Consider the following 13,519-nt stretch of genomic DNA (forward strand, 5'->3'; position numbering starts at 1 on the left):
TTTTTAATGGTTTTGATTTAAAATTCATGTGATATTCTATGTATACTTCTTTATTAATATAAATAAAAATTTATGAGATTTTTCTTAATTTTTAAAATATTTTATTAACTTTTTATGTAAATAATTGTATCAATGCCATTAAAAATTTAATAATTTAATTAATTTTCTATCCAAATGTAAATGATTTAATTAACTCTCTTAAAGGTTAAAGATTAAAATGTAAATATTAAGATTAAATTAATCATTATACCTTTATTATTTAAATTAATATAAAAATATTTTTAACTTTTTTAGATGGTTGAGTTGGTAGTGTAGCATTTATAATTTACATTGGTAGCGTAACGGCTATGGGAGGAACTATTAAATCTTGCATTTGATCACCATCAACTTAAGTTGCGTGTGGAACAATCCTTATTCATACCCCAATCTCCTTTCTTCTTTCAATTTTCTCTATATAAATATATTGATTACTCACCTTTCGAAATCTTTAAAAAAGAAAAAAAACTGAAGCACCACAAAGATGGCGAAAGCTGATCTGATGGTTATTTCTTTGTTGTTACTAATAACACTGTGTTTCACGGCGGTTGACGGTTACGGAAGGATGGTGGGAGGGAGAACGGAGATAACCGACGTGAAGACCAACGAGGAGGTTCAAGAGCTGGGGAGGTTCGCGGTGGAAGAATATAACCGGAGCCACGGCCTGGGGCGGTGGCGGGGATTTGTAAGTAGTAGTAACGGAAGACGGGCGGAGTTGGTTTTTTCTCAGGTTTTAGAGGCGCAAAAACAGGTGGTTTCGGGGATAAAATACTATCTCAAGATCGAAGCAATGGAGAATAAGCTTAGCAAGACGTTTGAATCGGTGGTTGTGGTGAAACCTTGGCTTCATTCCAAGGAATTGCTTCACTTTTCGCCTTCGGCTGAGTGAGTTTTAGGGTAATTTTGTTTGTGTTTTACGAGATTTTAGTTGGTTCTAACCTGTGATTTTCGTGGAAAATTTGTCATTTCGCAAATGTAATCTTGATGAATTAAAAAAAATAAAGGCTACTTTCTAATTTTGCAAGAAATAATTAGTCATATAAGGTGACGACCAAAGAATTATACGATTATAGACTACCTCCCAAGTGATGGATAATAGCCCGAAGTCCACTGACCTCCATGGTTGGTCTTTGTTTAACTTTACCCAACCTCCCTTCGGAGGAGACCACCCAACTTGCTTGGCTACCCCCATGAGCATCATAGCCTTAATTTGCCTTGCCCAACTACATAAGGCCTTCAATCAATATTTTGTTCCAACACAAAAATTATCATATTCCTTTGTTTCCAAAGTAACCACCACCAGAAAGTGAGCTCCAATGATGATTGCAGTGGAGCGGCAGTCTCTTAGATCATGTAAAGTTTGTTTGTTTGAGTGTTCCCGAAAATATGGTAGAGGGATCCCCTTTTAAATCTCCTTGTACGATATTTCCGAATTTGTGTTTCAAGAGAAAGCAGCTTGTAAACGCCTGCTACAGAGAATCTAGAATTGGTACTCATCGCCACTCACAGGGTATCTAAACCAGCCATCAGATTTGGTGGTTGAATGCTTGCATAAAGCACAAAATAATCCCACTTCCAACTCCTGTCTATATTAACCATTGAGGCTAATGATGCATCCTCATCCATCTCCAAAGGAAATAAACAAAGATTCTTTAAAGGACCTATCTCCGATACCCCATGTACCGTCTCGTAACTTCCAACAAATATTATCCCGAAGAAAGGGAGCGCCAAACAAAGGAGGACTTAGCGCGAATAATGTTCTTAGGGCAACCAGCATCCAACTTGTATTTATTGCGCAAAACTTGCACCTAGAAAACATCAGAATTCCCAGCTTCTAACATGGAGACCCCCATTTACAACACTTATCCCATTGAACAAACAGAATTTTGCGGAATCCATTAGTAGAACCTCAATTAAAGCTTCCAGCTATCTTCTTATTCTAACTGCGTATATCGACATCACGAAGTAATTAGACATCACGAAGTAATTAAAGGTGGATTTAGATAGGCGATGCGTTTATCTACGGTCAGTGTAAAAATAGATGTGGCGGTGAGATTAAATACGGCAACGATATTATAAGGTGAGATAAAAAATAAGCTAAACGTACTGCACCATATCTAATCGCCTATCCAAACATCTCTAAGAATAACTAATAGAATCGACTTCTACCAAGTAAACCTTCCTGCCACTAACAAAGGTATTGGCATTTGTTATTGGAATACAAGAATCTTTAAATATTTTCCCAAATTTTCTGCCTGTTGAAAACTCAATTGAAAGCCCAACTTGCTTGTAACTTGACTCCCCAATGATTCCAAACTTTTTCAAAAATGAATTGGTAAATCTTCTGTCTGTTGAAAACCCAACTTGCTTGTAACTTGACTTTTCAATGATTCACAAATGTTTGAAGAGAAAACAACTTTGAGTCATTTGGGCATTGATCTTGTGAGTTGAGACAAAGTTGAATTGGCGAATAATATGATTGATGAAACCTGATTGCTCCAAATCAACTTTGCAAAATAAGATAAACTCATTAACAAAGAAAAGATTTGAGATAAGGGCCCATCTCTAAATAAGTGAATTGAATTCCACCATCTATAATATACTGTTGTGTGAAGACAGTGGACTTATTGTTCCATCCCAATCACAAACAAATATGGTGACAACACATTGATACATGATATCAACAGAGATAAAGGAGGAGAGGGGGCAATGTCAAAAAAGGTTCACCACTCTAAGACTACGAGCTAAAAAAAAGTGAAGGGACTCAAGCAGAAAAGGGATAGAATTTTAGTGTGTTAGGGTTTTGTGTGTGTGGAGAGGTATCCCTTTACTAAGTAGTATATTAGGGTATTTATATGAGAGGTGAGGGCCCAACGGAGGCCCAAATTGAGTCCAAGATAAGGTAGGGATTTGATGGAGGGTACAATGATTCATGGGTGGTCTTCTTTTTAAGAAGAGTGTATCCGTTAATAGCGGATGGCTTAACAGAAGACCCACTCGGATGGCTAAGACTAATGGTTCTTATCGTTGGGGTATGAGGCAAATAAGTAGTCGATCATTGATTGACCATCCAGACGATATAAAGTGGAGGGTCATTTGTGGGTATCCCTTCGGTTGTTTTTCATGTCGCCATGTGTCACAGTTGGGTGGTGGTATAACAATGTTCCCTTAGTCAAGAGGTATGTTACAAAGTGACTGTGCCTCAAGACTATCTATAGGCTACCCTCTACCAGGTGGTAGTTGTAGCAAATAAAGTAAAAGATAGATGGTAAAATTATAGGCTCGATGACCCGAGGATATACGATGCCTTGTAAGGCAATTGAAACTCGTGCACACCTTGTTTAATAATATTTTCACGAATTGCATTTCTATACATAGTGGACTTGTATAAATTTTGCTTTGTGATTTAGCGATTGTATGCCTTGACCCGACAATCCAAAAATGTATAATGTATAACCTAGTGGCGCATTTGTCAATTAAAAGATTTAGATTTATATAATGGAAACATGTTGTATGTATATCACAGATGCAATTATTATAAATGTAAAATAAAGAAGCTTCAAGCCATCGGTTAACAATATAAAATTAAGAGACGTGACCCATTCAATGGTAATATGAAACGTAAGAAATGCATATTATTCCTTGGTGATATAAAACATAAGAAATGTGTACTATCCGTTAGACTTAAGAAATCTATAATATTCGTTAAAATATGAATAGAATGACTATTCATTATTATAAATAATGGTAACAAATGTAACTTTTCGCTTGAGTTTTTTATGAGCAATATTGAACAAGTGCTTACGGAAGGTGGTATTATAATGTTGGTTTGAAAATAGCTGTTAATCTAGAGAAATAAAGTGCGAGTGCTCGTAGTTATAACGTTTATTTGTTAACCTAATTTAGAGGTCAATCACACTACCGTAGGCTCTCATAGCATGAAATTACATAAATAGTTAATGAAAGATAATGCCTCCGCACATAGGGGAGGGCTTATGAAGGGTAACTCATAAGATAATGGGCACAACAATGTGACTATGAACATAACACAAGGATGGCGAGTATGGCAACCTGGCTAGAAATATAATAATGATGGGTGTAGTGATCCAACTAGAAACACGAGGATGATGAGTGTGGTGACCCGATAAAAAATATAAGAATGACGAATGTGGCCACCCAGCCAGAAACATGAGGATGACAGATATGGTGACCCAACCAAAAATACAAGGATGATGCATGTAGGGACTTGACTAGAAACACAAAGATGATAGGTGTGGCGACCCGACCAAAAACACAAGGATGATGGGTATGGTGAGTCAGCAAAAAATGTAACACGCCAAACTCAGTCAAATTGGTTTAAGCTGAATCTGGAGAGCTACATTAGCCACCAGAGTGACTCGCCATTAACTCCCAACCTAACCTCCAACATATCATGTATATATAACATATACTGTGCTAAGTTATAACACAACAGCGGAATTAAATCATACATAGAATGTAAATCATGCGAGCTTACAAAAATAAACAGAGAAAAGATTTGCATGTCACCTAAATAGTGAAACTTAAGGGTTCGCATGAAAGAAATAAATAGGGAATTTTAGGGTACGTATACTCAAACATAAATCCAAGTACATAGAAGTTATTATAAAGGTTCGCATGGCAACATAGGTTATCATAACAACATAAAACATGATTTCGCACAATAACACGAGTTCACAAAATATCAGAGGTTCACATACTACAAAAGTTTGCATATAAACAAACATCATGAGTTCGTGTACAAAACAAGCATCGCAATAAAAAGAGGCGTTCATACAAGGGTTTTTATACTTTTTATATGGGTTGCTAAATAGCAAGATTATCACTCTTAAGGGTTTGCATGCATGTTGTGGGTCGCAACATTCAAGGGTTGCATGAAACAATATTTCACAATCCAACTGACTTGCATTTAGTATTAAGACATACTTTGGCAAAATTAAAAGAATACAACATGACATGCATGAAAGGAGAAATAATGAACATTAAAATTTATTCGTACTGAAAAGAAAAATTTAACATGGGTTTAATTTAAGGTTTCCTAGAAATAAAATTAAACTTTAAGAACATTGTTTTAATAACATTAGCAACTATAATAAAACTAAACCCACATAAATAATCCCATCGCCTTTTTCCCAGGTTCGTAAATATATGTTCAGGGATTAGCCTCGCCCAGGTCAGGCACCTCGCCACTGCCATTTGCGACCTACTTTCTTGCGAAGTAAGAGAAAAGTGGGTGAGTTCATTAAGAACTCAGTGAGTATTTAGAAAACATTAAAGTATGCCTAAAATACAGAGTTTAAAATATAAAGAAACCTAGTTTGAAAATCGTTTTGCGTGCTGGATTCATTGTGAAGGTGCGAGACCCAATTCGCAAAACTTGCTTGTCAGAAAACAAATAAGTTTGTAAATAGATTTAGATGTGCTTGTTGAAAATCATATTTAAAATTTTGGCTTGTTTCTAAAAAGAAAACTTAAAACATAAAATGTACTTGTGCTTGTGCTTATGCTTGTTCTTATTATTATACTTGTACTATTAACAATAGTTTCACAAAATGTGTTCATAACACTTGCACTTGTCTTTTGTTAGAGAAGTGGATCTCCTTATAGCATTTTACTTGTGACTTAGAGAGTCATTAACATGTCCCATAAGTGTAGCGATAAGCTAAACACTCTCATGTACTGTAATAGCCCAATTTCGGTGAAATAGAAATAGTGGTTTCAAGACTACAAATCCGAGCTAAAAATAACATTTATTTTAATTTTATGATATGGTTTGTCTTATGTTAGAAATATCGTTTGAAAATTCTGATAAGAAAATTTTACCGATTATGTGCTTAATTACGAGAAGGACCAAATTGCATAAAATGAAAAAGTAAAATTCTAGTAGCTAGAAGGATTAAATAGCTGTAGAATTCAAAAATTGAGGTCCTTGTATGGTAATTAAACCATTAATGAAAAGTTAGTAGATATTTTTGGATGATTCATCATGGAAAATTAGAAAAAGTCTAAGGACTAAATTGGAAATCAAAATAATTAAAAAATGAAAAAGAAAAAATCATCTTATTTACTCATCTTCTTCCCCAGAAATACATGAAAACCCTAGGAGAGAGAGAAGAAACTTTCATGGATTAATTGGGTAAGTTTCTTTGTTCTTTTTTAGTAATTTTGATACTTTTGAAACTGGGATAGCTTAATCTATCTATTTGGGGGATCAATTTGAAAAGTTCTCAAAGTATGGAAATTAGGTTATGGATGAATATGCTGAAATTTTGAAATTTATGGTAGAAAATGAAAGGTTGTTGATAGATAAATAACTTTTACAAAGTGATTTTTGATGAAAACATGATTTAGGGACTAAAATGTAAAGTTGTGAAAATTGAAGAAAAATTTTGAATTTTATAGAATATATGTGCTGTAAATTTTATGGTGAGATTTTGGTTAGGCTTGGAATAGGGAGTAAATCGCATAAATTTTATTTTTTGAGCCTAGAAACGAAATTGGAATTTATGAAAAAATTGGGGGCAAAATTAGGATATAAATTAAGTCCACTTGAATATGAATTGTGATAAATTGATGTTAAATTTACTCATATAGATCTGGATAAACCAAATTCGGAGCTAGAACGAGGAAAAGAGGAAAATGTAAGATTAGTAGATTTTATGTACACAAACATTTGTCGAAGTAAGTTCTTGTAACTAAATTGTGTATGTTTATATGCTTGAATTAAATGTTGTATTTGTAAATTGTATAAATATTGTATATATATGACATTAAAAAATATATATATCTGATAAAGCCCGATCAATAATAATGCCCAATAAATGATAAAATATAAAAATGTTACTTATATGCTTGAAATGAATGTGGAATGTGTTTATTTGAATTATATGAATGTTATAGATGTATGAAATAATCACATGCTTGATAATGCTTGAAAAATGTTAAATCCCGTTTGAATAAATGAAAAATCGATGGATATGTGATTTCCCGAAATGAATCAGGTCCTACATTTGTTGCGGACGGATAATTCTGAAATAAGTCCTCTCGAGCATATGTTATAGATTGGATTTAGCCTGGACGAGTAATCCAGATTAAGCTCTTTAGAGCATATGTCATAAAAAGGATTTAGCCTGGACTGGTCATCCTGACTAAGCTTTATTGAGTATATATATATTGGAGATAGGATTTAGCCTAGACTGGTAACCCTGTTGTATATATATGTGTGGCTCGAGAGTGTACTCTCTAAAATAGTACCTTATGGGTACCATTGGACATGAATTGACAGATTCTGATTTGTACACCTCAGGTGTACTACCTGTGTATCCATCGATATTCCGAATAAATTCAACGGGTAAAAATCTTGACATGAGAATATATATGAATAAGAAATGAATTATTACACATATTTGTCTGAAATACATGAAAATGAGGATACATGACAATTGATATATGAAAACATGAGGTGATTGATATATGGTAATATGGGATGATGATATTTGTACATTAAATTTATTTGATGAGTATGTTCATCCTTGATTATAGATTTGTACCCTTGAGTGTACTATTCGTGACCTTGATATTTCGAATGATATGAGTAAAGTTCTGACATGAAATAATCTGAACTCGAGATGAACTATTATGAAATTATACTTGTAATATAAAGAGATGATTTATACATATTAAATGAATACATGTTGTGGAAAGCATATGTGCCTAGAAACTTGATCGTTGTTGAGCCCATATATGTTTTGATGTTATTACGAAATATATGACTAACAAGGGTAACGAGGATACGTGTAGGGCTTGAGGTCAAATTGATTGAATATGCCTTACATAGTTACCTCAAAATAGAATGAATGGTAAGTTAAGTACTATGTTATACGAACTTACTAAGCATTTTATGCTTACTTAGTTTTATTTCCTCATTTTATATTAAATCAGAAGCTCGTTGGATTGGAAACTTGGCGGAGATCCCTCACACTATCCATCGACCTATTTCGGTACATATGGTAAATTAATTATGGTTATAATGGCATGTATAGGTTAAATTGGCCATATTGGCATGTAAATGTAAACGATTATTGTAATCTAGCTATTGGAATGGTTAGTGATGATTATGTTTTGGTATATGTATATATATATTAAGTTTATTCTCTGGAGATAACATAAGTGTTTATTATTGATTGATTGAGAAAGATTAAATGAGTATGCTTATAAAAGGTAAGATTAAAAACATGAATGCATGTAACAATATATCATATTAGATGTTATAAATTGCTTGAATTCAATGCTTGGATTGGTTGGTGTTTATATGTAAGTTTGGTGCAGGAACTTAGTAAAAATTTTGGGTTAGAAATAAAGCTAGAATGGCTTTATTTTGTCCACACGGGCAGACACATGGGCGTGTGTCTAAATCGTGTGTGACACACGGCCTGGTACATGGGTGTCTGGTTAGGCCGTGTGCCCCCTGCATCTTAAATTCGAGAAAATAAAATTCTCAGAATTGAGCGCACGGGCAGAGACACGGGCGTGTGTCTCAGCTGTGTATGCTACATGGCCTAGAACACGGGTGTGTGTCTTGGCCATGTGAAACCTGCACCTAATTTCGAAGAATTTAATTAACCACATGGCCTAGCACACGGGCGTGTGGCCAGCAGTGTGGCACAAGTTAGAGAATTACACAAGACCGAACACGGCGTCCAGCATGGGCGTGTCCTAGGATCACATGGGCGTGTCCTTTTGTAACTTGGAAAAATTTTTAGAGTTCCCGATTAAGTCCCGATTCGATTCTAAAGCTCATATTGGGCCTCGATGGTCCATTTAAGGGACGTTACGAATAATTTCGAAAAGTAAATAGTAATTGTTGTAAATTATCTGAAAATGTTCTGAAAGTTTCGGTAATACCCTGTAACTATGTTCCGGTGACGAATACGGGTTTGAGGTGTTACATTTAGGGGTATTAGAGCTACAGTTTAGTCAATTCTCGGATTGAACGTAAGATATGTGGAGTCTAGAAATACATGCCATTATATAACCTGTGTGTGATATCTCCTGACTCTGATGAAAATTGTTTTACAACTAGACAGAGATGCTTTCCAACCGAGCTAATTCGGATACTGCTAAAAGTGATACTCACATGCCTGAGTAAAAATGTTACTTATGATGAAACGAGACTCATAAAGGTATGAAATAAATGTTTTATAGTGAACATGTTAATGCTAAATGTTAAGTGATATGTGTGCAATTATGAAAGTTAAATTTTGAGGCTTACGATCTCCACCCTCTTACCAGTTCAGTTTTATACGATAAAAATTCACAAGATTTATATGGATTAAACTCATGAATGTGAAACTAAAGAGTTCAAAGGCTGAATGATTAATAATGTATTCAGAATTGAAAATGGGTTAGTAAGTAAAGACGGTATTAAAAGAGATATCAGATTTTTCTGAAGATTTTTCTGAAAATGTGATGCCACTGTTAAAGAAGAAGTAATTCATGAGTAATCGACTTATTCAGGTATGATATCTATAGAACGGATTAGCCAAAAATTTCTTCCGAATTGATTCTTTCAGTGAACTGAATAATGTAAGATTATTGATGACTTTATTAGTTAGTGGAATAGTGATAAAATTGCAAAGATATTCAAATGCAGCTGTTATAATCGGATATATTACAACAATATCTTCTGGGCACTCCATAAGTTCTATTATTTTCAGAGGCGTATGAAATTGTTCATGTTCAGATGCAATATTTATCATATTGGAAGGCTGGCTAATTATATTAGATGGAATTATTGTAAGTTCGGTTGATTCATCAGCGGTATTACTCTATCATACTTGGCTTTTCTAATTTATCATGATTGATATAAGATTTGATGATAAGGTTCATATGATAACATCAATTACTTTATTATTTAAACATGATTTATCTGTGAAAGATATTCATTGGCCGAAGGTAATTATATTTATTACCGTTATAAATATTGACTCGATCGTGAAGTTTGGTGATAGAGATTATAGATCATAGAAACTATATTACTGCATTGGTTATTATTGGGGCCATTTTCAGTTTTCCTCTTCTAATTTGAGGTGCATTTTTGATATTGAAGTATTCATTTATCTATACGGTTGAAATGTCGGTCATATTATGGTACTATGGTTTTAAATCTATTTGATGGTTGTGGCTTTGGAAAAACTCAAAGCTTCAATGTTAATAATTAAAATAGCTACGTTGATGACTCAGTTTTTACAGAAAAGATGTAAGATTTGAATGGACCAATAAATATCAGTAAAGTTTTGACCAGTTGGAAGCTCTTTTGATCAAAGTATTAATTTTGGTTCAGCCTGAATCGGGTAGGGAATTTGTTGTTACAGTGATTATTATTAAATAGGATTAAACTATGTTTCGATGCAGTAAGGCAAAGTAATAGCCTGTACTTGCAGACAGTTAAAAACCACATGGAAAGAATTACCTGATACATGATTTATAATTGACAACTATTGTTTTTGTATTGAAATCTTACAACATAACTTGTTTGGTGAAAATTTTTATATATTCACCGATTATAAAAAAATTGAGGTATCTAATGTTGCAAGAAGATTTGAATCTGAGATAGTGTACATGACTTGAATTGTTGAAATATTATGATTTGATAATTGAATATCATTCGGAAAGAGCGAATGTGGTTGCAGATATTCTGAATAGAAAATTTCTATTTGCTTTGCAAGCAATGGATACCGATTGTAATGTCTGATAATAACTTAATTTTAGGTGAGTATAGAGCTAATCCGATGATTCTACAACAGATCAGTGAAACTCAGAAAAGTGATAATGAGTTGTAAGTTAAATGAATACAGTGTGAATTAATTTCTGATTTAGAATTTCAGAATAGATCTAATAATTATCTCAAAATAGAATGAGTGGTAAGTTAAGGACCATGTTATACGAACTTACTAAGCATTTTATGCTTACTTAGTTTTATTTTCCTGTTTTATAGTAAATCGGAAGCTCGTTGGATTGGAAGCTTGGCGGAGATCACTCACACTATCCATCGGCCGATTTCGGTACATATGGTAAATCAATTATGGTTATAATGGCATGTATAGGTTAAATTGGTTATATTGGCATGTAAATGTAAATGATTATTGTAATCTAACATTGGAATGGCTAGTGATGATTATGTTTTGGTATATGTATATATGTATTAAGTTTATTCTATGGAGATAACATATGTGTTTATTATTGATTGATTGAGAAAGGTTAAATGAGTATGCTTATAAAAGGTAAGATTAAAAGCATGAATGCATGTAACAATATATCATATTAGATGTTATAAATTGCTTGAATTTAATGCTTGAATTGGTTGGTGTTTGGATGTAAGTTTGGTGCAGGAACTTAGTAAAAATTTTGGGTGAGAAATGAAGCTTGAAATGGCTTTATTTTGTCCATACGCTTTGGTACGTTGGCGTGTAGTTAGCCTGTTTGTCCCCTGCATCTTAAAATCGAGAAAAAAGAATGCTCAGAATTGAGTACACGGGCAGAGACATGAGCGTGTGTGCTACACGGCCTAGAAGACGGGTGTGTGTCTTGGCCATGTGAAACCTGCACCTAGTTTTGAAGAATTTATTTAACCACATGGCCCAGTACACGGGCGTGTGGCCGACCGTGTGGCACAAGTTAGAGAGTTACACGGGGTCGAACACAGGCGTGTCCTAGGGTCACATGGGCGTGTCTTTGGACCACACAAGCGTGTGAGCCCTGTAACTTGAAAAAAATTTGAAATTTCACGAAAAATTTTTAGAGTTCTCGATTAAGTCCCGATTCGATTCTAAAGCTCATATTGGGCCTTGAAGGTCCATTTTAGGGACGTGACGAATAATTTTGAAAAGTGAATAGTAATTGTTGTAAATTATCTGAAAATATTCTGAAAGTTTTGGTAATACACCGTAACTCTGTTCCAGCAACGGATACGAGTTTGGGGTGTTACATGTACGCCAACATATCCTTGTGAATGGCGCATAGCTCGACATTCCATTATCTCTCCACATGTCGCCTCAACGCCCAAATCACAAAGCTTATAGGTAAGCACTCACAATCCTATGGCATGCCATTATATCCAACATATAAGCACTTGTTCATATAGCGCTCGCACAAAAGCTCGTAAACCACAGTTTATAAAATTGTACTTTTAAAACATATATTAAAACATAGGCTCACATAGGAACACACATAATACACAACTTTAAAATCATAACTTGAAAATAGAGTCTTGGAACTTGAAAAAAGAGTTTTATAGAAAAGCTTACTCTTGGGACTTAGTTTAAAAACCAAAAGTTCTTGGACAATATAACATTTCACACATAGTACCGAACACTAAACACTCTTTTATGTAATGACCTAATAGTCAGGGGTGTCAGAAAGTACATTCCGAGACTTCGTTCCCGTAAATCAAACTCATAAATATTAATTAAAAATATTTATGAAGCTAGTTGTGTAGTTAATTAGGTTTCATTTAAGTGAATTTGCTCGAATTAAGAGTAATTAGGTATAAGGACTAAATTGCATATAGAGTGAAAGTTGAATTATAGATTGAAGAATAATTAAAGGGACTAAAGAGGCAATTATACCATTGTTTCTTTAGTAAGGCGACATTAGGTATAAATTAGGTGTAAATTTATTATATATTTTACAATAACTAAAGTTAAAATATATATTATAATATATTTACTTAATATTTAAATAAATATATATATTGTACAATGATAAAACAAATAAGTAAAATAAATAGAAATAGAAAGTTAAACAAAAGAAAGAAAGAAAAGGGAAAGAAATAGACGAAAGGCTTAGGGGTTTCAAAGTTTTCAAGCTCAACTGGTTAGTCAATTTAGTCTCTTTTTCTTGTAATCTTTATGTTTTTTATTTATCGGTGTTAAGTATTACCCAACCGATGTTGAAATCTTAGCATTGATTGAGTTTTTAAAGGCTGTTAATGTTGAACAATTTTAGTATTAGCGATTAAATTAATAGATTTTTAAGCTAGAAATAAAAAAGGATTAAATTGTAGAATAAATTGTAAATTTTGAGTAATAGAGACTAAATTGTGAAAAATTCAAAATTTAGGGATTTAAGTGAAAATAGGGAGTTAAATTTAGTTTAAAGAGAAATTTGTATAAAAATATAGAATTAAATGTGAGGAATAAAAATTAGTCTCAGTTTAGGGACTAAATTGAAATTTAGGAAAATATTGAGTAAAAATTTAAATATTCAATATGAAATTGAATTATGTTATATTGATGAATTTTAATTGTTTTAATTCCGTAGCTAAAGTCGTACCAGAATACTCGACAAAAAAGGGGAAAGATAAAGTCGACGTCAGATAGTTCTAAATTCCTGGTTTGTATTTCTATATTCCGAACCTAGTTATTAACTGTTGTATTTTGATTTG

At 33.4% G+C, this 13,519-nt stretch overlaps 1 protein-coding gene across 1 annotated transcript; it reads left to right on the forward strand.

Annotated features, from left to right (window-relative positions):
• The first annotated feature begins 323 nt into the window (after positions 1 to 323).
• Positions 324 to 1,067, forward strand: LOC108465038 (cysteine proteinase inhibitor B-like). Its single transcript, XM_017765341.2, has one exon. It carries the CDS (start codon positions 521 to 523, stop codon positions 923 to 925), a length of 405 nt encoding a protein of 134 aa, XP_017620830.1. The 5' UTR covers positions 324 to 520; the 3' UTR covers positions 926 to 1,067.
• Positions 1,068 to 13,519: the final 12,452 nt, after the last annotated feature.

Source organism: Gossypium arboreum, chromosome 3 (genome assembly GCF_025698485.1).
Source record: "Gossypium arboreum isolate Shixiya-1 chromosome 3, ASM2569848v2, whole genome shotgun sequence".
Classification (NCBI taxonomy): domain Eukaryota; kingdom Viridiplantae; phylum Streptophyta; class Magnoliopsida; order Malvales; family Malvaceae; genus Gossypium; species Gossypium arboreum.

Bases quoted from the DNA above. Each gene is read 5' to 3' on its own strand.
- LOC108465038 (XM_017765341.2), top strand. From the start codon at position 521: ATGGCGAAAGCTGATCTGATGGTTATTTCTTTGTTGTTACTAATAACA.